Source organism: Aquarana catesbeiana, linkage group LG01 (genome assembly GCF_042186555.1).
Source record: "Aquarana catesbeiana isolate 2022-GZ linkage group LG01, ASM4218655v1, whole genome shotgun sequence".
In the NCBI taxonomy this organism is placed as follows: Eukaryota; Metazoa; Chordata; class Amphibia; order Anura; family Ranidae; genus Aquarana; species Aquarana catesbeiana.
This window is the reverse complement of record NC_133324.1, coordinates 545,205,964-545,232,317: the sequence shown is the minus strand read 5'-3', so window position 1 is coordinate 545,232,317 and position 26,354 is coordinate 545,205,964. Positions and strand designations below refer to the sequence as shown.

General features: G+C 44.7%; 1 protein-coding gene across 4 annotated transcripts in view; it reads right to left on the bottom strand.

Annotated features, from left to right (window-relative positions):
- Positions 1-26,354, bottom strand: part of BTBD2 (BTB domain containing 2) — a 239,590-nt gene that overhangs the window by 118,592 nt on the left and 94,644 nt on the right. For 3 of the 4 annotated variants that reach the window (XM_073595242.1, XM_073595219.1, XM_073595234.1), the window contains exon 5: positions 1,510-1,707. The exons of the other annotated variant lie outside the window; for it this stretch is intronic. In XM_073595242.1, coding sequence (XP_073451343.1) covers positions 1,510-1,707 — 198 coding nt within the window. The remainder of the gene's footprint in view (positions 1-1,509; positions 1,708-26,354) is intronic. 4 annotated transcript variants of the gene reach the window in all.

The following is a 26,354-nucleotide window of genomic DNA, read 5'->3' as shown; positions in this document are numbered from 1 at the left end:
AACAAACTCCACTTTCTTCCAGCTGAATGCAAAGACTTTTGTGCCTTCTGTAAGATTGTAGGCAAGACATTATGTATAAATTTACAAAGGACCTCCCCCCCCTTTTTTTTTTTAAGGCACCCGGACAACAGCTGTTGTATGCATTGTCTCTAATCAAATGGCTGAAACCGATGGCCTGTTATTTGCATATTTATAGCTTTGTCATTGTCTTCCATTTTTTGTTTTAACCGCTTGCCGACCGCCGCATGTACATTTACGTCAGCAGAATGGCACGGCTGTGCAAACGGGTGTACCTGTACGTCCCTTTGAATTTGCCGCCGAGCCGGCGCGCGCCCCCGCCGCATGCTCCGTGGTCCCGCAGACTCGATGTCCGCCGGGTGCCCGCGATCGTCTCACGGAGAAGCAGAACAGGGAGATGCCTATGTAAACAAGGCATTCCCCATTCTGCCTTGTGACAGGACAGAGATCTACTGCTCCCTGTCATCGGGAGCAGTGATCACTGTCGTGTCACTTGTAGCCCAGCCCCCCCACAGTTAGAATCACTCCCTAGGACACACAACCCCTTCATCGCTCCCTAGTGGTTAACCCCTTCCCGGACAGTGTCATTTACACAGTAAGCAGTGCAAAAGTGTCTGATCTGTTCGCCATAATGTCGCAGTCACGCCATTACTAATAATAAAAAAATAATAATAATAAAAACGCCATAAAACTATCCCCTATTTTGTAGATGTTCTAACTTTTGCGCAAACCAATCAAGATAAGCTTATTGCGATTTTTTTTTTACCAAAAATATGTAGAAGAATACATATCGGCCTAAACTGAGGAAAAAAAAAAATTTTTTTTATATATTTTTGGGGGGTATTTATAGCAAAAAGTAAAAAATATAGTTTTTTTTTTTTAAACTTGTCGCTCCTTTTTGTTTATATCGCAAAATATAAAAACCGCAGAGGTGATCAAATACCACCAAAAGAAAGCTCTATTTGTGGGGGGGGGGGAAGACGTCAATTTTGTTTGGATACAACGTCAATGCGCAATTGTCAGTTAAAGCGGCGCAGTATCGAATCACAAAAAATGGCCCGGTCATTCAGTAGCCAAATCTTGCGGGGCTGAAGTGGTTAATACCGATTTGTTTGTACTCCAAATATTTAGGAGGTATATACAGAGTTGAAAACCTTTGATTGTACACAGGTGATGTCCAGTGAGTGAGTTTTGAAACAGTGCTGCTTCACAAGTTTTCACGCCTATCTCGACAATCATGAGATCACTGAAGTTAACAGAAGTGTAAATAAAATATCCATTGCAACGACCGCTGTTGGGTACCAATTCACCCTCTAGGAATTTTGAATAGCAGTTTCTGTCAGAAGCACACTCTGCCAGCATTGATCAAGGAGCAGTGGGGGACTATCCTAGCCACTTCAAAACGCTTATAGGACACGTAATATCAAAGGATGTGTGGTTTAAAAGGGTAAGTAATTGAATTTACTGGTCAAAAAACACAGACAAGAATACCTGCAGCAAATTCTTCAATTGTCATAAGTGGGAAACGGATAAGTGACAATGCTTTGCCAAGAGATTTGCGTTTGTTCTCTGATGTTATAGGTTGCTGCTGCCGCTGGCATTCTGCCTCAGACCAGCGAACTACTGCATTAAAGAGTCTGATTTCACGGATCCCCAGTGTATCCCGCTCCAACACCGCAACTAGGGTATCTGCAAGACAAGCAAAAGGAGGGGGGTACATTTTAGGGCATTTATAGAAAAATAAAGCTAACTGCAGAAAGAATTGCACATAAATTACAAACACAATAGCTATCTGAAAATTTAGTGTGCCATTTGCAGGTAGAAAGAGTACTGAATGGAGAAGTATGAATAAGTGTCAGGATGCATTAGTCCTACTGACCTTAGAAGTTCAAAAAGAATGACATACCACAACAAACTTTCAGTTTTATGTTGAAAGGCATAGCAGCAGCTGCGTTTGAATGAAAAAACACAGCATTTGACATGAAAAGGTCTGATTTGACTGAAGTTTAATTGCACCCAATTAGGACATACCAAGTCTTATGATCCACACCTTTAGAGGGCATTTGAGAGATGAGGAAGGCAATATATCACCTCCTCACTGCCTGTTTAAAGGATAAATTCACCCTTGAGAAGATGTTGCATGTTCCACCCGTTTTTAGGGTGGAACATGAAACATGTTCCTGCCCCTGCAGCCACTCCCCAATCCCACCCCCCCACTGACAGCAGACCAGGGATCTTCTCCCCATACCCGCTGTACCTATTTGCAAAGAGTGAAGCCCTGCAGGGCTCCGACCACACGATTCATTCAGAGCTTTTTCATTTAGTTATTTATTAAAGGTGAACCTATCCTTTAAATCCTTAAACTCTGAACCAGCATGCCACAACCATGTGCACTGCATGCAGCTGCGTTGCTCCCCCACACGAAGGCAGGAACAATTTTTGTGAGTTAGCACGTTGTGGTGCCATTATTTTGTATGGAAATGCAGCACTGATGTACATACAGTACCCATCACATTTTTGTAAATATTTTGTTACATCTTTTCATGTGACAACACTGAAGAAATGACACTTTGCTACAATGTAAAGTAGCGAGTGTACAGCTTGTATAACAGTGTAAATTTGCTGTCCCCTCAAAATAACTCAAAACACCCATTAATGTCAAAAACGCTGGCAACAAAAGTGAGTACACCCTTAAGTGAAAATGCGCCCAACTAGACATTTTCCCTCCCTGGTGACTCATGTGACTCCTTAGTCTTACAAGGTCTCAGGTGTGAATGGGGAGCAGGTGTGTAAAATTTGGTTATCGCTCACAATGGTCACTGGAGATACAACATGGCACCTCATGGCAAAGAGCTCTCTGAGAAATTGAAAAAAATCATTTTTAAATATGGCCTAGGCTATAAGATTGCCAAGACACAGGCCTCTCCATGGTTGACCAAAGTTGTTGAGTAAACATACTCAGCGTCATATTCAGAGGTTGTCTTTGCGAAATAGACATATGAGTGCTGCCAGCATTGAAGGTGTGGGGGTCAGCCTGTCAGTGCTGACCATATGTCGAAAACACTGCATCAAATTGGTCTGCATGGCTGTCGTCCCAGAAGGAAGCCTCTTCTAAAGATGATGATGCACAAGAAAGCTTGCAAACAGTTTGCTGAAGACAAGCAGACTAAGGACATGGATTACTGGAACCATGTCCTGTGGTCTGATGAGACCAAGATATTACTTATACTTGGTTCACTTATATTTGGTTCAGATGGTGTCAAGCGTGTGTGGCGGCAACCAGGTAAAGAGTACAAAGACAAGTGTGTCTTGCCTACAGTCAGGCATGGTGGTGAGCTTGTCATGGTCTGGGGCTGTATGAGCGCTGCTGGCACTGGGGAGCTAAAGTTCATTAACCACTTGCCGACCGCCTAACGTAGATATACGTCGGCAGAATGGCACGGGCAGGCAGAATCACGTACCTGTACGTGATCTGCCTCCCGCGGGCGGGGGGTCCGATCGGACCCCCCCCGGTGCCAGCGGCGGTCGGCATTTGACTGGGAGCGTTGGGAGGCGAGGGGGAGACCATCCGTTCGTGGCCCCCCCCTCGCGATCGCTCCCAGCCAATCGGAATCCTCCCCTGCCTGTGTGTAGTTTCACACAGGCAGAGGATGTGATGTCATCTCTCCTCGGCTTGGCAGTTTCCGTTCCAGCGCCGAGGAGAGAAGACATGTAAGTGCACAAAACACTACACACACACAGTAGAACATGCCAGGCACATAAAACACCCCGATCCCCCCCCCAACCACCCCCCCCTGTCACAAACTGACACCAAGCAGTATTTTTTTTTTTTTTTTCTGATTACTGATTGGTGTCAGTTTGTGACAGTTACAGTGTTAGGGCAGTGAGTGGTAGCCCCCTTTAGGTCTAGGGTACCCTCCTAACCCCCCCTAATAAAGTTTTAACCCCTTGATCACCCCCTGTCACCAAGCGATCATTTTTCTGATCGCTGTATTAGTGTCGCTGGTGACGCTAGTTAGGGAGGTAAATATTTAGGTTCGCCGGCAGCGTTTTATAGCGTCAGGGACCCCCATATACTATCTAATAAATGTTTTAACCCCTTGATTGCCCCCTAGTTAACCCTTTCACCACTGATCACCGTATAAGTGTTACGGGTGACGCTGGTTAGTTCGCTTATTTTTTATAGTGTCAGGGCACCCGCCGTTTATTACCGAATAAAGGTTTAGCCCCCTGATCGCCCGGCGGTGATATGCGTCGCCCCAGGCAGCGTCAGATTAGCGCCAGTACCGCTAACACCCACGCACACAGCATACGCCTCCCTTAGTGGTATAGTATCTGTACGGATCAATATCTGATCCGATCAGATCTATACTAGCGTCCCCAGCAGTTTAGGGTTCCCAAAAACGCAGTGTTAGCAGGATCAGCCCAGATACCCGCTAGCACCTGCGTTTTTCCCCTCCGCCCGGCCCAGCCCAGCATCGATCGATCACTGTCACTTACAAAACACTAAACAAATAACTGCAGCGTTCGCAGAGTCAGGCCTGATCCCTGCGATCGCTAACAGTTTTCTTGGTAGCGTTTTGGTGAACTGGCAAGCACCAGCCCCAGGCAGCGTCAGGTTAGCGCCAGTACCGCTAACACCCAAGCACGCACCGTACACCTCCCTTAGTGGTATAGTATCTGAACGGATCAATATCTGATCCGATCAGATCTATACTAGCATCCCCAGCAGTTTAGGGTTCCCACAAACGCAGTGTTAGCGGGATCAGCCCAGATACCTGCTAGCACCTGCGTTTTGCCCCTCCGCCCGGCCCAGCCCAGCCCACCCAAGTGCAGTATCGATCGATCACTGACACTTACAAAACACTAAACGCATAACTGCAGCGTTCGCAGAGTCAGGCCTGATCCCTGCGATCGCTAACAGTTTTTTTTGTAGCGTTTTGGTGAACTGGCAAGCACCAGCGGCCTAGTACACCCCGGTCGTAGTCAAACCCGCACTGCAGTAACACTTGGTGACGTGGCGAGTCCCATAAGTGCAGTTCAAGCTGGTGAGGTGGCAAGCACAAGTAGTGTCCCGCTGCCACCAAGAAGAAGACAAACACAGGCCCGTCGTGCCCATAATGCCCTTCCTGCTGCATTCGCCAATCCTAATTGGGAACCCACCACTTCTGCAGCGCCCGTACTTCCCCCATTCACATCCCCAACCAAATGCAGTCGGCTGCATGAGAGGCATTTTCTTTATGTCCTCCCGAGTACCCCTACCCAACGAACCCCCCCAAAAAAGATGTTGTGTCTGCAGCAAGCGCGGATATAGGCGTGACACCCGCTATTGTTGTCCCTCCTGTCCTGACAGTCCTGGTCTTTGCATTGGTGAATGTTTTGAACGCTACCATTCACTAGTTGAGTATTAGCGTAGGGTACAGCATTGCACAGACTAGGCACACTTTCACAGGGTCTCCCAAGATGCCATCGCATTTTGAGAGACCCGAACCTGGAACCGGTTACAGTTATAAAAGTTAGTTACAAAAAAAAGTGTAAAAAAAAAAAAAAAAAAACACAAACAAAAATATAAAATAAAAAATAATAGTTGTCGTTTTATTGTTCTCTCTCTCTCTATTCTCTCTATTGTTCTGCTCTTTTTTACTGTATTCTATTCTGCAATGTTTTATTGTTATTATGTTTTATCATGTTTGCTTTTCAGGTATGCAATTTTTTATACTTTACCGTTTACTGTGCTTTATTGTTAACCATTTTTTTGTCTTCAGGTACGCCATTCACGACTTTGAGTGGTTATACCAGAATGATGCCTGCAGGTTTAGGTATCATCTTGGTATCATTTTTTTCAGCCAGCGGTCGGCTTTCATGTAAAAGCAATCCTAGCGGCTAATTAGCCTCTAGACTGCTTTTACAAGCAGTGGGAGGGAATGCCCCCCCCCCCAACGTCTTCCGTGTTTTTCTCTGGCTCTCCTGTCTCAACAGGGAACCTGAGAATGCAGCCGGTGATTCAGCCAGCTGACCATAGAGCTGATCAGAGACCAGAGTGGCTCCAATCATCTCTATGGCCTAAGAAACCGGAAGCTACGAGCATTTTATGACTTAGATTTCGCCGGATGTAAACAGCGCCATTGGGAAATTGGGAAAGCATTTTATCACACCGATCTTGGTGTGGTCAGATGCTTTGAGGGCAGAGGAGAAATCTAGGGTCTAATAGACCCCAATTTTTTCAAAAAAGAGTACCTGTCACTACCTATTGCTATGATAGGGGATATTTACATTCCCTGAGATAACAATAAAAATGATTTAAAAAAAAAAAAAAATGAAAGGAACAGTTTTAAAATAAGATAAAAAAAATAATAATAATAAAGAAAAAAAAAAAAAAAAAAAAAAGCACCCCTGTCCCCCCTGCTCTCGCGCTAAGGCGAACGCAAGCGTCGGTCTGGCGTCAAATGTAAACAGCAATTGCACCATGCATGTGAGGTATCACCGCGAACGTCAGATCGAGGGCAGTAATTTTAGCAGTAGACCGCCTCTGTAAATCTAAAGTGGTAAACTTTAAAGGCTTTTAAAGGCTTTTAAAAATGTATTTAGTTTGTCGCCACTGCACGTTTGTGCGCAATTTTAAAGCATGTCATGTTTGGTATCCATGTACTCGGCCTAAGATCATCTTTTTTATTTCATCGAACATTTGGGCAATATAGTGTGTTTTAGTGCATTAAAATTTAAAAAAGTGTGTTTTTTCCCCAAAAAATGCGTTTGAAAAATCGCTGCGCAAATACTGTGTGAAAAAAAAAAAAAATGAAACACCCACCATTTTAATCTGTAGGGCATTTGCTTTAAAAAAATATATAATGTTTGGGGGTTCAAAGTAATTTTCTTGCAAAAAAAATATATTTTTTTATGTAATCAAAAAGTGTCAGAAAGGGCTTTGTCTTCAAGTGGTTAGAAGAGTGGGTGATGTGTGACATAAGCTTCTAAATGTTGTGCATAAAATGCCAGGACAGTTCAAAACCCCCCCAAATGACCCCATTTTGGAAAGTAGACACCCCAAGCTATTTGCTGAGAGGCATGTCGAGTCTATGGAATATTTTATATTGTGACACAAGTTGCGGGAAAGAGACAATTTTTTTTTTTTTTTTGCGCAAAGTTGTCATTAATGATATATTGCTCAAACATGCCATGGGAATATGTGAAGTTACACCCCAAAATGCATTCTGTTGCTTCTCCTGAGTACGGGGATACCACATGTGTGAGACTTTTTGGGAGCCTAGCCGCGTACGGGACCCCAAAAACCAAGCACCGCCTTCAGGCTTTCGAAGGCCGTAAATTTTTGATTTCACTCTTCACTGCCTATCGCAGTTTCGGAGGCCATGGAATGCCCAGGTGGCAAAAAACCCCCCCAAATGACCCCATTTTGGAAAGTAGACACCCCAAGCTATTTGATGAGAGGTATAGTGAGTATTTTGCAGACCTCACTTTTTGTCACAAAGTTTTGAAAATTGAAAAAAGAAAAAAAAAAATGTTTTTTCTCGTCTTTCTTTATTTACAAAAACAAATGAGAGCTGCAAAATACTCACCATGCCTCTCAGCAAATAGCTTGGGGTGTCTACTTTCCAAAATGGGGTCATTTGGGGGGGGTTTGTGCCACCTGGGCATTCCATGGCCTCCGAAACTGTGATAGGCAGTGAAGAGTGAAATCAAAAATTTACACCCTTAGAAATCCTGAAGGCGGTGATTGGTTTTCGGGGCCCCGTACGCGGCTAGGCTCCCAAAAAGTCCCACACATGTGGTATCCCCGTACTCAGGAGAAGTAGCTAAATGTATTTTGGGGTGCAATTCCACATATGCCCATGGCCTGTGTGAGCAATATATCATTTAGTGACAACTTTTTGTAATTTTTTTTTTGTCATTATTCAATCACTTGGGACAAAAAAAATGAATATTCAATGGGCTCAACATGCCTCTCAGCAATTTCCTTGGGGTGTCTACTTTCCAAAATGGGGTCATTTGTGGGGGTTTTGTACTGCCCTGCCATTTTAGCACCTCAAGAAACGACATAGGCAGTCATAAATTAAAGGCTGTGTAAATTCCAGAAAATGTACCCTAGTTTGTAGGCGCTATAACTTTTGCGCAAACCAATAAATATACACTTATTGACATTTTTTTTACCAAAGACATGTGGCCGAATACATTTTGGCCTAAATGTATGACTAAAATTGAGTTTATTGGATTTTTTTTAGAACAAAAAGTAGAAAATATCATTTTTTTTCAAAATTTTCGGTCTTTTTCCGTGTATAGCGCAAAAAATAAAAAACGGCAGAGGTGATCAAATACCATCAAAAGAAAGCTCTATTTGTGGGAAGAAAAGGACGCAAATTTCGTTTGGGTACAGCATTGCATGACCGCGCAATTAGCAGTTAAAGCGACGCAGTGCCAAATTGTAAAAAGTGCTCTGGTCAGGAAGGGGGTAAAACCTTCCGGGGCTGAAGTGGTTAAGGAAACCATGAATGCCAACATGTACTGTGACTTACAAAATAAGCTGCGCTGTATATAATGATTCTCTACATGAATCTTTCTGAGTCATGCCAATATACACTTATATATAAAAAGTGTTCACTATCACCTGTGATATGTGCACAGAAAACAAGATAGTGAAAATATATATATATCAAAACATTTCATAAATAAAATAAAAATTGTTTAAATATATAAGTCCGCAACAACAGACCAAAAAATATTCAAAAATAAAAAAGTCTGAACCAGAATTAGACGACCTGTATGTCACTGGTCATGTGACCGGAGACCCGGAAGCAGTGTGGAGTACAGATAACACAGAAATAACACATTGTCCATGTATTGACACTTTTTTGTGACCTCATGTGCATCATCTTCTTCAAATTTGATCCACGCCCTGTCTCCAAGAATGCATATACCTCATGAACGAATATATACCATACGAGATGACATCTCCTATTGAAATTGAGGGAAATTTCTCTAGCGCTGACAGCTACCGCAACACCCGAGGCTGGGTAAAAGCCTAAGGCACATTGGGTCTCTGTGAAAGGAGACCTAGGGAGCTGGTAAGCAGCAGTATTACCTGTGGTGGAGGCACTTTTTGCAACATACCCTCACACTCATCACGTCCAGTGTTGGAACTGCATGTCACCATTTATGAAAGATCTTTAAGCCACCCCCTGGAAGAGTGTCTACATCAGTGGACTTTATTTTTGAATATTTTTTGGTCTGTTGTAGCGGACTTATATAAACAATTTTTATTTTATTTATGAAATGTTTTGATATATATCTTTTCACCATCTTGTTTTCTGTGCACATATCACGGGTGATAGTGAACACTTTTTATATATAAGTGTACATTGGCATGACTCCGAAAGATTCATGTAGAGAATCATATACAGCGCAGCCTATTATTTTGTATGTCATTTTGAATGCGTGTGTCTTGCATTTATTAGTTGCAGCTAATTCACAGATATCAAGTTTAATTTATATTTAAATTCATAATTTTTTTGTTTTTGGGATAGCACAGTAAGGACACTTTTGAAATGTACTGTGACATACTGAAGCAGAGCATATTCCCCTCCCTTCGGAGACTGTTTCGCAGGGCCGTATTCCAACAGAACGACCCCAAACACACCTCCAAGACGACCACTGCCTTGCTAAAGAAGCTGAGGGTAAAGGTGATGGACTGGCCAAGCATGTCTCCAGACCTAAACCCTATTGAGAATCTGTGGGGCATCCGTAAATGAAGGTGGAGGAGCGCAAGGTCTCCAACATCCACCAGCTCCGTGATGTCATCATGGAGGAGTAGAAGATGACTTCAGTGGCAACCTGTGAATGTCTGGTGAACTTCATGCCCAAGAGGGTTAAGGCAGTGCTGGAAAATAATCGTGGCCAAACAAAATATTGACGATTTGGGCCCAATTTGGACATTTTCACTTAGGGGAGTACTCACTTTTGCTGCCAGCGGTTTAGACATTAATGGCTGTGATGTATATCTATACAGATTACTGAAGATCTGATACTAACTACTGTAGATTCTTTGTATAGGTGACCTTAAAGGTCCTGCAAGGTGGGAAAAAAAGATTATGAATAAGTTTGGATCTTAAGGAGGGTATAGAAGGGGGAAGAAGGGGAATTTTGTTGGGGTGGGAAGAGATGGAGAGTTTTGTTAGGGGGCATGTATAGATTAATTGATGCATGGGCATTATAAAAGGAACAACAAGTGTAGCAGATGTATATATGTATCGCATGCATACTCATAAAAATGTATGTGGTGCATGGGTGTTATAGGATGAATTGGATTTCTAGGTCCTCGTTGAGGCATCCAGGTGACATACTATCAAGGGTAAATATCCAGTAGGTCTCCCTCTTGCAGACACGTTTGAAGTCTCCCGCTCGAGGGATCTCACATATTTGCTACACTTGTTGTTCCTCTATAATGCCCATGCATCAATTAATCTATACATACCTCCCAACAAAACTCCCCTTTATCTCTCCCCACCCCAACAAAAAAAAAAAAAACCCTCCTCCCCCCTCCACTTCACCATTTACCCTTCCCTATTTTTATGACAATTATCCATAGTATATTTCCTATGCTGCGGATGCCCGTTTTCATGGCTAGTCCTATGGCTACTCTCGCTCCCCCAAATCCCCCGACCCACCTACCACTCATATCTCATATTGAGTATGGATCCTTTAGTTTTTAATTTTATTAATCACAATATAATATATATATATATATATATATATATATATATATATATATATATATATATATATATATATATATATATATATATAATATATATATTATATATATATACACACACACACACACACACACACACACACACACACGCACACACTCCTCAAGATCCTAACTTTTTCATATTCTTTTTCTCCACATCGCTGGACCCTTGAAATCACCTATACAAAGAATCTACAGTAGTATCAGATCTTCAGTAATCTGTATAGATATACATAAATATACATAATACTGTAGTGTACCTTAGCGTGCCATATATACCATCCTTAACCTTGATTATAATAAAAGCCAACAATAACTGTAAGCCCCGGTTTTTTTTCCTTTTTCCCCTGACTCTCGTCTTTTACCCACAAATCAGTGCACTTTAATATAATTTTTCTTTTAACTTGTTCTTAATCCTCCTCCAATTTTATTGCACACTGCACTTTATCCATGAAGTACTGCATGGCCATAGAACCTATAATAATCCCTGTGGCCGCCATCTGCTGTGTGGCAACGGCGAGGAGGTAGGTGGAGTTGGCACGCTGAGCTCTGATCTGGCGACACTGCCACCTCTATTTAACCCCAGCTAAGGTGGCCGCCCGGGGGGCCTGAAGGAGTATGCATGCTCCGAATGCACACCATCTTGACCACGCCTACCGCTGCCGATCCATCTCCCTGGTGACACAAGGCTGACTACTCCTCCTACTACTCCGGCAATGTGGCACGCCGTAGACAACAGCCCCCCACCCGGACTTTTGGCACACTACGTGGTCTTATACTACACAAGCCTTTACTCTCCTATATCAAGTGAATGTAATTTTAATAAAACTTGTACTTTTAATACTGCACTTAGGAACAAGCGGTGCCACTATCTAGCATAATAACAAACTTAACCTAAAAGAACCCTCCCCCATAAAGGGGAACCAGAAACCGCAGACAGCCACCTGCAAAACTGCAGTCGAAACACGCATCCTAAGATGCTAGAACATCAACTTTGTAAAACTTTGTAAAAGTGTGCATAGACGACCAGGTAGCCACCTTACAAACTTGAGAAACCGATGCTTGGTGTCGGAAAGCCCAGGAAGCACTTAATCGCCCTGTTAGAGAGTGCCATGATGGGAAAAGGAAGCACTTGACCCCTAATGGCATAAGCCTGGACAACTGTTTGATCCAACGAAAAAAATAGTGGCCGAAGAGCCCGCTAGACCCTTTCGTAGCCCGTTGACAATTATAAAAAGCTAATCTGACCTACTAGAGGGGGCCGTAGACAGACCGGTACACGAGGAGTGCGCAAACTATGGCCAACAAATGCAGTGCAACCTGCAGGATGAGACAGCCGTGGACACAAAAAAGGGAGGACAATGTCCATATTCAGATGAAAGGCAGATACCACCTTCGGGAGAAAGGAAAGATGTGGACAGGGAACTGCCTTATCCTTGTGGAGAACCAGATAGGGTTACTTACAAGACAAGCCTGCCAGCTCTGACACACGAGTGGAAGTAATGGCATCTAGAAAATGCGACCTTCTGGGAGAGCATGAGCAAGGGGAGCTCCTTAATGTTCTTGAACAGTTGCTTCAGCAGTACAGAGAGAACAAGGTTAAGGCCCCACGGTGGCAGCGTCAATCGTACAGGGAGGACAACATGCCAAACCCCTTGAATAAAGGCAAGAACCAAACTAATGAGTAGCCAAAGGGCGCTGAAAAAAGATCACAAGAGCAGATATTTGACCTTTAAAAGTACTCCAGGCTAGTTTCTGATGAACACTGTTATAGAAAAGCCAGGATCTGAGATACAGAGGAGCACGGCTGCCAGCCCACAGCCTCGCAGCACAAAATGTAAAGCCTCGTACACGCGATTGGATTTTCCGCCGGGAATTGTGTGATGACAGACTGTAGGCCTAAAATCCGACCGTTTGTACGCTCCATCGGACAATTGTTGTTGGATTTTCAGCAGACAAATGTCTGTCAGATTTTCCGATTGGGTGTACACAAGTCCATCAGACAAAAGTCCAAAGTACAAACACGCATGTTCAGAAGCAAGGACGAGCTAGAAGCGATCAGTCTTGTAAACTAGCATTCGTAATGGAGAATTAACATTCACTTTTGTGGGATATTTAGACTTTGTACGTTTAGCGTAAGGACATTTAAGGGGGCCATCGGTAAATCTTAAAAGAAAATATTGTAGTTTATTGCATGCATAGAGTGTGAGTCTAGAAATACCCCGGGGGGCAAGAACCAAGAGGGGAGTAGAGATAGAATAAAGAGGAAGAAAGAGAGTAAAGCCTCGTACACACGATCGGATTTTCCAACGGGAATTGTGTGATGACAGACTGTTGTCGGAAAATCTGACCGTTTGTACGTTCCATCGGACAACTGTTGTTGGCTTTTCCACGGACAAATGTTGGATGGCAGGTTTCCAAATTTTCTGAGGACAAATGTCTGTTGTCGGATTTTCCGAGCATGTGTACACAAGTCCGTCGGACAAAAGTCATGTGTACAAACACACATGCTCGGAAACAAGGACGAGCCAGAAGCAGTTGGTCTTGTAAACTAGTGTTCGTAATGGAGAACGTACGTGAAGCAGCAAATTATGAAATCTCGTAATGCAGCACACATTTTTTTTCTTTAATGGGATATTAATGAAGCTGCTTTGCGAGTGATACTGATGGAGTTCTGCCAAACATATTTTAAAAGGCTTTTATTTTCTAGTGATAAAGAATAATATGTTTTTTTTTTGTTTTTTTCTGGGCAAGTTACCACAACACCATTATCCCGTCGTTTTTAAGATCAAAGATACAACTATGTTGTACAACAACTGTCATTTGAAACAAAACACATAGCCAAGTATTATTCTCCACAATTTTTTTATTGTGCATTAAAAATGAAAACAAATAAAATTAGACATGCTATCTGCCAATAGAACTTAACCAAAAAGTGCATTCTATGCATCCAAAAATATAGAAAATATACCAAATCAAATCATTATTTAACCAAAAAAACAAAATAAAAAAAGCCTCATGCATGTGTCCTGCTTCTTAATATAGGGGGTCAACAATGCCAAGAGTTGGTGAAAGCAGGGGACCGTCATCCTGAGATAATTCCGAAAATCATCTGGATTATTCTCCTGGAGCTCCGGCAGCAAAGGCATATGACAACTGGTCACGATTAATAAAGCAACCAATTTTTGGTCCAAGAAATCCTCCTCCTCCTGTTCCTGGACTCGGGTCAAAGCAATAATTCCAAGGGCAATAATAAATAACACGTTATCCCCTCCAATTCCGCAACATGTCTGGTTGACGAACGGCCGCTCAGAAATGAACTGAAAAAGCACGAAATGAAAAATGCAAATCAACACTTACCAAACTTCTACTAACCCGAAATTAGCAGGAGCCCAAAGGGTGGCACCTGACAATTGAACTTCCGCTTTATCGACTCGTACTACCTAGTAGGTCACTACGTTTGTGTTTGTTGGCCGACAATTGTATACCATTTGTATACATGGCAAAATCCAGGCGCACGCCCTTCGGAAAAAAGTCTGACGCTCGTGTGTACAAGGCTTAAGTCTTCCAGGTGTGATGATAAATCCAAGAAGTGGATTTACGGGCATTCAACATTGTGGAAATCACAGAAGCCGACAACCCCCTGTCCCTCAGCATCTGGCTTTCAATAGCCAAGCTGTCAAAGCTAGAGATGGTAAAGCAGGGTGGAATATCGGTCCTTGAGACAGAAGGTCCTCACACAATGGCAGCCGCCGGGGGATGTCCACGACATCCGTACCACATTGGCGTACCAGGAACATCAAGGGCAATCCAGGGCTATTAAAATAATCCCTTCCGCCTCTATTCTGTGCAGTAACGAGGAAGAAGTTTGAGAGGGGGAAAGGCAAAAATGACGCCACCAGAGCTTTTGTCGCATCTGCCAAGGGATCCCTAGCTCTTGCCATGAATTTCTGCACCTTCCGATTGAGGCAGGCCAGCAGATTCACGTCCAGCGTGCCCCACCGCAGGCAAATGAAATGAAACACCTCCGGGTACAGAGACCAGTCTCCCTGATCTAGTGACTGGCGGCTGAGGAAGCCTGCTTGCCAGTTTTCTATACCCGGAAAGTAGACAGCTGGCACATGAAGTAATGCCCACCGAAGAATGTGAGAAACCTCCAGCGCTGCTGCCGAACTCGTCCCTCCCTGGCGATTGACATAGGCCACCGCCGTGTCATTGTCCGACTGTATCTTGATTGGACGTCCAGGTAGAAGCTCTGTCCAATGAGAGGGTCTACAATCGCACGCAATGCCAAAATGTTGATCGGTAATTGAGACTTCTCCAACGTCTAGCGGCCCTGGGCTGACTAAAGGCCCAGAACAACCCCCCCGCCCCCTCCATCCGGCTGGCGTCCATCGTGATCACCGTCCAATGGAGAGGAAGAAACCACTTCCCAACCAGAGCTGGAGACCGCAGCCACCAGAGGAGCGAGGCCTTGGTCAGGCATCCCAAGCAGATCTGGCTGTCCAAGGACGTCGGAGATCTGTCCCATTTGGATAAGATCTCCTTCTGCAGGGCCTGAGTGTGAAACTGGGCATATGGAACTGCCTCGAAGGTGGACACCATGAGGCCCAGGACCTGCACGCAGAGATGACCACTTGCGGGACAGCAGCAACCACACCGCAGACTGGAGAGTCTGAAGTTTGTCCGGCGAAAAAAAAAACCTTTGCCCGCACAGTTGAGAATCAGCTCTAAGTATTCCAAGTGTTGGGTTGGCAGTAACACGGACTTCTGGAGATTCAACACACAGCCGAACCCCTGCAGGGTGCGCATGGTGATCACCACATTGGCCCTCAGTGCAGAATCCCACTCCGCTCGCAGGAGGAGATCATCCAAGTAACCTATGACCATGAACCCCCTTTGTCTCAGCAACGCCAGAACTGGAGCCTGCATCTTGGTGAACACACGGGGGGCCGAGGCCAGGCCAAAAGGGCAGCGAAACAAAGTGCGTGTCCCCGATCGCAAAGCGCAGGACGCAATGGTGCCCGGCGCAGATGGGAACATGCAAGTACGTGCCCTTGATGTCTATGGAGACCAGGGAATATCCCTGATAAAGGGTGGCCACCACAGAACAAATGGACTTCATCTTGAACCTCTGTACTTTCACGAAGCAATTGGGGGCCTTGAGGTCCACTACCTGACAGACACTTTTCTTCTTCGGAACTGAACTGAATTTTGAAACGTTTGGAGTAAAACTCCTGAAACCTTTCCGAAGCTTGCAACAGGGCTATCACACCCCAAATGCAGCAAGACCTGTACTGCCCCATGCAGAGCTTGCAGACAAGATGGGGAGAGATGAAGGCTGGAAAGAAAGAAAGACTATTGTGTAGCTGGATAAAATCAGTTTGCGAACCCAGTTGGTCGGAAAATAGGGAGGCCCACTGACCAGCGAACCTGCCTTCCAGGTGGGGGCAAACCTTCATGCGGGGGAGGGCTTGTTTGCAGGCTTGTGAAGCACTTCGTCCCACCTGCGGGAGCCTTGGCGGACTGTGATCCCCTGTCCGCAGAACTTGGAGAGCAAAAAAGCAGTTTGTAAACTGAAAAGGAGGGGCCCCGTTTGCGGCGAGGCTCCCGGCCCTTTTTGGACTGCGGGAGAAAAGTACTCTCTCCTCCTGTAAGATCCTTAACAAAATGTTGTCCAGAGTGGCTGCAAAAAGCTGTTAGCCCTGGAAGGGTAAATGGGCCAGGGCTTTCTCGGTAGTTTGGACCGCTGACCAACACTTAAGCCAAAGTACCCGCCGAACTACAGCCAACAAGGACAACTTAGGAAGCAGAGGGGCCGCATCCAAGGCAGCATCACAAAATGTACTTGAGGCCCTGTACTAGATGGTCCGCCAGTTCCACATAGACCGGGGATACCTACTCATTACCCAAATTGCAGTGTAATAGTTTAGCCCACTCAGTAAACATCAGACACCAGAGTTGTGGCCAGCACTGGGCGAAGGGCCGAGCCCGCCATCGTAAACATAGGACGGGCAATCAATTCCGCCTTCCTGTCTCCAGGGTCCTTGAAAGAAGGAGACCCCTTCAATGGAAACATGGTTGCCTTGTTCAACCTAGAGGACCACTTCTTCAGAAGGGTCTCCCAAAGGGGTAATGCACCGAAAAATGTCTCACGACTGAAAAGATTGCTGCGAGCGTTCCCAATCCTTAGAGGTAAACCGAAATAGGTCAGGTAAGGGAAAACCTCAGCCGCGCAGGTCGACTCCAAAGGGGAAAGGCACCTCCACGGTAGCCCCAGAAGGATCCTCAATTTTTAAAAGGTATCTAGCTTTGCAGTAATGAACGCAGCCACCTGAGCTTTTTCATGCGTGGCAACGGCCGATGAGGATTCCTCCTCATTGTCAGACTGATCAGGGACCATGTCATTCGAGCACTCAGGAAAGGTCAGTCCTGCTAGGGCAGAGCCCGACTCCGGTTCAGAGTCCTTCCCTGAGGAAGGAGAAGGCAGGGGCGTTTTTTTTTTATCAGCCTCACGCAGAACGAGCATCCAGGGGATTAGCAGACCAGACCCAGAGGTGCTAGCGGGGGGGGGGCAGGGGTCTGTTGGAGGAGGTCCAGTTTCAGACACCATCAAAGGATCCCACGCTTGACCGGGCAGCGCCAGGAACAGAATGCCCATGAGGGACGTAAGTAAATGCCCTAACAGCTGCCGCAGACCAAGGGGACCCCAGTAAGACTCACCACCACCGACTGAGATTTGAGAAGCAGTGTGGTGCACTGTTTGCCAGCTGAGGGGAGAGCTCCATGTGGAGAAGCACACCAGGCTCGAGAGATGCTGTCCCGTCCACCCATAGGTCCTGCACACGAGGACCGCCAGAAGCCTCCCGAAAAGGCTACAAGAAAAATGGCAGCCCTCCAGTAGTCTGTGCTCTGGGAACTGGAACATGGCCGCCAAGCAAAACAAACTCGCCCACCTAGAAAATGGAGGTCACGAGCATGAGAGGGTAGGACGCCGGCCGTACACCCTGCACATGGCAGGCACAGAGAGTTGAACAGGGGAACCCCGCACCTCACAGGATTTCCCCGCACTCAAACAAAAAACGCTGCACAGGCCCTCCCCACAGACCAGGAGCAGCCCCCCTGGGGGAAGGGGAGGAGAAATGGCAGAGGAGGAGGGCCAGGTCGAAGAGAGGCCCAAGTCTGGTAATGGGCCAAGCAGACAGGAAGCCTGGTAGAAAGGAGGAACTGGCAATGGGAAGCTGGCAGAGGTGTGAGGAGCTGCTAAGAGCCCACACTCACCGGCCGCCCTGCTCCAGGATGGTGCTCATCGCGGCCAACCCAGCACTTAGTAAAGGTTTGCGTACACTTGTTGGCCAAGCTGGGGAGACTACAAGGATCTATTATCCAGCCTGTCACCCAGCCCAGCAGTTGATTGAAGATCCTGCAGAATAGCGAGAGAAGAAACAAACAAAAAAAAAAAAAAAAGCAGAGGGGTTTACCAGTTAGAACTGCCCATAGGCGGTGCTGTGTTTGTTCTTTTTTTCTGCCTAGTCCTACTCCTGAAGGTGGCGATTTAACCCTACAGTCAAGAATGTGAAAAGCTGTGTCCGTCAATGAACAAAAGAGAAATTCAGTTTAAACATAGGCAACAGCACTGACCGAATTTCCTGGAGAGCACTGCATGCAGTGGGGAGGATTGTGATAAGGCCTGTGTGTCCTCAAGTATGCCTAGTAAGGCTAAAGCTGGGGATGGTGGTAGGGACATGTAGAGGCTGATGTAGGGAAATCTACATCTGGCCATGGAGTCCTTTTGGTTAGTCCAAGGAATGCCCTGTGGCCCCTAAAGACTTTACCTAGCTTTACCTACCTAGTAAGGGATCCTATGCAAAGCAGCTTCCTAACAGACTGCTGCATTATCCATTAGTTGTGCAAACCACCACCTGTAACTAAAACTGTAGCCCAATAAGACACGTAAAAATCAGGTAAGCTAAAATCACCCCTGTGGACAGGCAAGTGCAAAGTAGGTCTAGGTTGCCTTAGTGAAGCCCCCTTTCCAAATAAATGCACTTCTGCATTGGTTTGGTTCTTTAAAGAATATCCTCGACAACCAGACAGGACAATTTCTAAATACATAGTTAAATTTGGGTAGAAAAAACATTTTAATAAGATTGATATGCCTCATCCTATTAAGAGGGAGGTTTGACCAGAAAAGGTTAAAGGGGTTGTAAACCCTCGTAAAACTTGACACTGACCGGCCCCCCAGCCGCCCCCCCCCCCCGTTTTACTTACCTGAGCCCTTCGTTCCCTCGGCGGAGATGTGCTTTTCCTCTCTGCCCGAGGTTCTCGTCTCGATTGGATAGATTGATAGCAGCGCAGCCATTGGCTCCCGCTGCTGTCAATCAAATCCAATGAAGCTGGCGCCGTGGGACGGGGCCGAGTCTGGCATTCTGTGTCTATGGACACAAATGCTGGACTCCGGTATCCCCCACGGAGAGCGCTTCTCCCAGGGGGTTTACTGATGGGAGGAGGAGCCGCGAGCGCCGCCAGGGGACCCCAGAAGACGATGACCGGGGCCACACTGTGCAAAACAAACTGCACAATGGAGGCAAGTATGATAAAAAACAAAACAAAAAAAAAAAAAAAACACACACACACACACACACACACACACACACTACAAACACAAAAGGTTTACAAACCACTTTAAAGCAAGTGTATGCACAAAGTTAAGCCCAAAGCCAGATCTGCGTAGTGCTAAATAAGTCCACGCTACTGAGTCAAAGGCCTATGACGATTGCAAAGTTCAAGATTAGTCACCCAAGATTGATATTTTAGCTAAGATCTTAGCATGTACGTTTAAGAAACTGGGTCTTACTTGGCCGGGGGCACCAGTACAATATTACCTTCAGACATTCACTCAGGGAATAAACCCCAAAAGGGCCAATTGTTGAAACATATCCGTTACTCAAGGGGCCAATAAGTCAACTGGATGGGAGTAAAGTTCAATAGGTAGGCCACCTATCCCTGGGGTTTTAACAGCTTGTAACTGACAAATTGCTCCTTGTACTTCTTAGTGTAATATCTACCTCTAGCTCATTTTGTGCAGAGGCCTCCAAGAAGGAGAGGGAGATCCTGTCCAATAAGTGAATGGGTCATTCTCACCACAGGAGACTCTAGTGAAGTAAAGACTGTAAACCTGCAATTAATGTGGTCAGAGTGATAGGATTGAGCCCATGGAGTCCCAGATCTGTTCTATAAGAGTACTGGCAAACCGTTCTTTGGCCAACTATGCCAACAATTTCCCATTCTTATTGCTATATTCAAAAACCGTTTGAGCGGTATGCAAGATACATTTTTTGGCATGTTCCCCCATAGCCTGTCACCAGGCTTGGTAGGCTGCTCGGTGTAAGCATTTTATACACGCTGCCTCCCTATGCTTAATTTCCTCCTCCAAGGCCAAGAATGATCCCGCTGTGTCCTATCTTCATGCCTAAGCCTATTTTTGACATTTGTTGCTTACAAGTTAAAATACGTTTTTTTTGCTAGAAAATTATTTGGAACCCCCAATCATATATTTTTTTTAGCACAGACCCTAGAGAATAAAATGGCGATAGTTGCAATATTTTATGTCACACTGTATTTGTGCAGTGGTCTTTCAAACCCAATTTTTTGGGGGAAAAAAAAAAAAAAACAAAAAAAAAAAAAACTAAACACTGAAGTTAGCCCAATTTTTTTGTATAATGTGAAAGATGTTACACCCAGTAAATAGATACAAAACATGTTGTGCTTTGAAATTGCACACACTTGTGGAATGGCGACAAACTATGGTACCTAAAAATCTCCATAGGCGGCACTTTAAAAAAATTAACGGTTACCAGGTTAGAGGTCTAGTGCTAGAATTATTGCTCTCGCTCTGACAATTGCGGCGATACCTCACATGTGTGATTTGAACACTGTTTACATATGCAGGCGTGACTTACGTGTGCATTTTCTTTGCCGTGCGAGGTCGCGGGGACAGGGGGCGCTAAAAAATTGTTTTTTTCTTCATTTAGTTTATTTTTTTTTTACATTGTCAAAATTGATCACTTTTATTGCTGTCACAAGGAATGTAAACATCCCTTGTGACAGTAATAGGTGGTGACAGGTACTTTTTATGGAGGGACCGGGGGTCTAAAAGGCCCAAAATCCCTCCTTCGCACTTCAAAGTATTTAGATCGCCAAAAATAGCGATTCTGAATATGGTCTTTTTTTAAAATGGCGCCATTGGCAGCCGAGTAAACCGGAAGTGACGTTGTGAGGTCGCTTCCGTGTTTACAGAAATAAGACAGGAAGAAAGCAGTTTCTGGTTTCCTTCCAGTCTTACTCTAGCCATCAGAAGTGCCGGATCATGAATCGGGTCTCCCGGTGGGACGGGAGGCCCGGGAAGAGCGGCGGAAGGTGGCGGGGGGGGGGGGGTCCCCTCTCGCTCCTTCGGGATAACAGCCAAACGGTTTTTAGCCGCATCAGTTGTTATCCCTGAAAAGCCCACCGCCCGAATACTGCGATAAGTGAACTGGTACATACAGAAAAGCAGCAGCTCAAAAAGTGAGATACACACATGTATAAAAATGGTAATTAGGATGCAGCTGCGCTAAAAATGGTATCGTGACACCACACACCAACACCAAAAAGTGAAAAAAGATGTATAAATGTAAAAATTAGACCACAAGATGCAAAAATAGGTGAACTCTTAAACTGACTTCCAACACCACCATAAATTCATGCACCTCCATCATGTAAAGCGCATGCTTACCGGAAGGCGAGCTGTTATAAGCCTGCGGCTAATACCCAGCCAGGGCCTTTATCCAGGGAGTATAAAACCGCAACTCAGGGATACTTGATTGATGAGGTGAAAGTATACAGCAAACGACCAGGGAGACTCGATCAGTGGTCATAGATGTAGACCAGGTATTACCCAGAATAGAAAGGAGCTCACCATAGTGTAAATCATATCATACAAAAATTTAGTAAAAGCTTAAAAAGTTGCACTTACAAGAAGTAGGAATTAAAATATCAAAGTTTTAAAAGCCGGCTGGGACGGGAAGCCGGAAAAGAGTGTCGGAAGGCAGCGGTAGGGGAGGTCCCCTCTCGCTCCTTCGGGATAACAGCCGAGCGGCTTTTAGCCATATTGGTTGTTATCCCTGAAAAGCCGACCGCCCGCTCTAAAAAACAGTACCGGGATGATGCATGCAGCTGCATGCATTATCCCAGTATAACCCCTTAAAGCTGAGGCTGCATATGTGCGTAGGGTCAGCACTAAGGGGTTAATATGCGAGTTATACTCCCCCTCGCCCAATCCAGGCCTCAAAAGCATTTCCATAAAAAAACCTGAGGAATAGCGGAATACTCATTGGCAATCCAATCTTGACATATCGCCTCCACAAATCAATGCTGTGTCTGACTCAGTATCTGGCCAACCCCCACATCCTGCTCCCCGAGGTGTGGAAAATGTAATAAAAAGGGATCATGGCCAGTAATACCTCTGGGTGGAATCTAGATCACGGTCATAGATACAATATAGTAAACAAATATCACAAAAGCTGGTGCAGCTGTGCATGGTAGCCAGTTTCTAACTGCAGCTTGTTCAATTAAGCTTTGATAAAAAAAAAAAAAAAAAAAAAAAAAAATAACACATGAAAGCTTTTTCTATGCAGATCTGCACCAGTTTTTGCGCTCTCCAGTTTTAGTAAATCAACTCCACTGTATTCAACTATGGTGTGAAGTAAGTGAAAGACAGACTTTTGCTCAACTCCCCGGCCATCAGCCACACCCCTCTTGACATGTTTCACAGAAAAGGGGCTAAGGCCTCATGTACACTGCTGCTGGTAAACGGATATTTAGGAGCAATTGGGCATTTTTTTTCAACTGCTCCTGAACTATCTTCTATGTTATCTTATCAGTATATGTACACTGGGTCCTTTACAGTAGTTTCTGGGCAGTTGAGTTTAGAGGCTTTTTTTGGAACGCAAAAAAAAAAAAAAAAAAATAATGGGTTCAGAAGCTGAGTTTAGAGGCATTTCAAGAGAGCCAAATGCTTCCAAGCGCGGTTTAGTTTACAGACGTTTTTCCTTTTTGGCCATTTTGAAAAAAAAAAAGCTTCTAAAAACTCAAATGCGGCAAAACGCAACATGTAAACGCGGCAAAACAGACGTTTGAAACGCGGGTCACTATCACGAGTTAAATCGTTCAGGAGAGGTTGTAAATATGTCCCGTGTACATGAAGCCTTAATCGTAGAGGTAAGCATTGCTGTGGCAAAGGGATTACATGCATGCATACACACACACACACACACACACACACACACACACACACACCAGGCGAAACAATGGTTATAGACAGCACATATGAATGAAGAACTATAGATTCCACTGCTTATTATCTCAATATCAATGCAGTGTGCAAGGCAAAAGGCTCTTAATGGCCACATGCGAAAAAAGCCAAAAAGGTAAAAAGAAAAAAAAAAAAAAAAAAAACCCAAGAGAAAAAAAAATGTGAGCAGGTGGTCAGTAAAAGGCTGGTAAACACAGGCCAAATATCAGCCGGCTCAACAGAACCTGGCCGACATTTTGCCAGTGTGTACAACAACCTGTCTAGCTTCTGTCAAATGGGCCTGCTGGAAACCAGCAGCCAACCAGAATCCGATCAGCACTCGCAGTCAATGGCTGGGAGCACTGACCAGTGTGTTCTGCCAGGAAGGCAGTCCCCGTGTCAGAACACAATAGCTCAGTGGGGAGATCGCTGTACCAACATTGCTTAGTTAGTACATCGAACACCTCTTTTTTCGTTCAGCCCACTGGGTTGAATGAACAAAAAATACCTGTGTGTACTAGGCTTAAGACTGATGTATGAAGCAAAACTGTTGAATGCATTGGTGTGTGCAATAATCCAACATACAGTATCTCACAAAAGTGAGTAAACCCCTCACATGTGACAACAGTTAAGAAATGACACCTTGCTACAATGTAAAGTAGTGAATGTACAGCTTGTATGACAGTGTAAATTTGCTGTCCCCTCAAAATGGCTCAAACACAGCCATTGAGGTCTGTGAAAATGTCCAAATTTCGCCAAAAAAAAAAAAAAAAAGTGTCAAAGTTCTGTGTGGCCACCATTATTTTCCAGCACTGCCTTAACCCTCTTGGACACAGAGTTCACCAGTGATTCACAGGTTGCCACTGGAGTCCTCTTCCACTCCTCCATAAAGACATCACAGAGCTGGTGGATGTTGCGCTCATCCATCTCCCATTTGAGGATGCCCCACAGATGCTCAATAGGGTTTAAATATGGAGACATGCTTGGCCAGTCCATCACCTTTACCCTTAGCTTCTTTAGCAAGACAGTGGTCATCTTGGAAGTGTGTTTGGGGTTGTTATGTTGGAATACTGCCCTGCGGCCCAGTCTCCGAAGGGAGGAGATCATGCTCTGCTTCAGTATGTCACAGTACACATTGGCATTTATGGTTCCCTCAATGAACTGTAGCTCCCCAGTGCCAGCAGCCCTCATGCAGCCCCAGACCATGACACTCCCACCACTATGCTTGTAGGCAAGATACACTTGTCTTTGTACTCCTCACTTGGTTGCCGCCACACATGCTTGACACCATCTGAATAAAATCAGTTCATCTTGGTCTCATCACACCACAGGACATGGTTCCAGTAATCCATGTCCTTAGCCTGCTTATCTTCAGCAAACTGTTTGCGGGCTCTCTTGTGCTTCATCTTTAGAAGACGCTTCCTTCTGGAAACACAGTCATGCAGACCAATTTGATGCAGTGTGCGGCATATGGTCTGAGCACTGACAGGCTGACCCCCACCCCCCATCCCACCCCTTCAATCTCTGCAGCAATTATAAGTCTATTTCCCAAAGACAACCTCTGGATATGATGCCGAGCAAATGCACTCAACTTCTTTGGTCGACCATGGCGAGGCCTGTTCTGAGTGGAACCTGTCCTGTTAAACTGCTGTATGGTCTTGGCCACCTTGCTGCAGCTCAGTTTCAGGGTCTTGATAATCTTCTTATAACCTAGGGGATCTTTATGTAGAGCAACAATTCTTTTTTTCAGATCCTCAAAGAGTTCTTAGCCATGAGGTGCCATGTTGAACTTCCAGTGACCAGAACGAGCGAGTGAGAGCGATAACACCAAATTTAAACACAACTGCTTCCCATTTACATCTGAGACCTTGTAACACTAACGAGTCACATGATACCGGGGAGGGAAAATGGCTAGTTGGGCCCAGTTTGGACATTTCACTTAGGGGTGTACTCACTTTTGTTGCCAGCAGTTTAGACATTAATGGCTGTGTGTTGTTATTTTGAGGGGACAGCAAATTGACACTGTTATACAAGCTGTACACTCACTACTTTACATTGTAGCAAAGTGTAATTTCTTCAGTGTTGTCACATGAAAAGATATAATATTTACAAAAATGTAAGGGGTGTACTCACTTTTGTGAGATACTGTACGCCACAAAAGTAGAAAAGGGAGTATTGTAATAATAATAAAAAAAACAACACATACAAATTAAATCTTTATGGAATGTCATTTTAAACAAAAAAACATGTTAAAAGCCCATAGGGGGTATGAATTAGCGTTAAATTATCAAAAGGTTTCTTAAAAAATATTATGCACTGTCTCAAAAAACTGGATAGCAAAAAATAGAATACAAGAACACTCTTAAACTAAAGCTAGCCATACATGGATCGAAATTCATCTGGTTCAGCAGGGACTGAATTGGTTAGCTGGTTGTACACAAGCAGATCTTTTAATTGCCTTGTGTACAACCAGCCTGTAAGGTGTTTCCAGATCAGTGCCGCCGGCTGCAACACTGATCATTGCATTCTGCTGGAGAGGAAGGCTTAACACAGGCAGAATGCAATAGCACAGCGGGAGGGTTGCCCCATCCACAACGAATCAGTAGATGGGGGAAATCGGTTATTTTTTTCAATCATCCCGCTGGCTGAATGAAGAGAAAGAAAAAAAAAAAAAAAAATCATGTGTGGCCTCCCTAACACAGGGAACTGGAGAAAGATGAGATGGAGAGAAAATTCAGAGGTTCCACTCATAATTCAAACCTCAAGGGATCCAGGTGCCCAATTTAACCGCTTTCCGTGCAACATACAAATAAAGGTATAAACATACTTGGCTGGAAGTGACGATATCAGGATCATGACTGCAGCTGCAATCGTGATTCTGGTATTTTTCTTTAGAGCGGGCAATGGGCTTTCTAGTAAAAGATAACAAAGTGGCTCTACATCCGCCCGATCACTTTTACACGTGGCAGGAGGCGGCAAAATGGGCAAATGACCCTTCACAATCCTCATTTCATTCAATTCTATGCTGTAGCGAGTGCTAAAGACAACTGGTTTGTCTTTTTTTTTTTTGTATAAATTGGTTTAATTTTGTATAACAAAACGAGAAATGGACTTTTATACAGCAAAAGGTTGTGTCAATCATTTTCAAGGTTATACAAAATGGTTGTGCATCAGAAATGAACATGGTGAGTAATAAGAATCACATTTGCAACAACACCGGCTTGGGTAGGAGGCGGCATACAG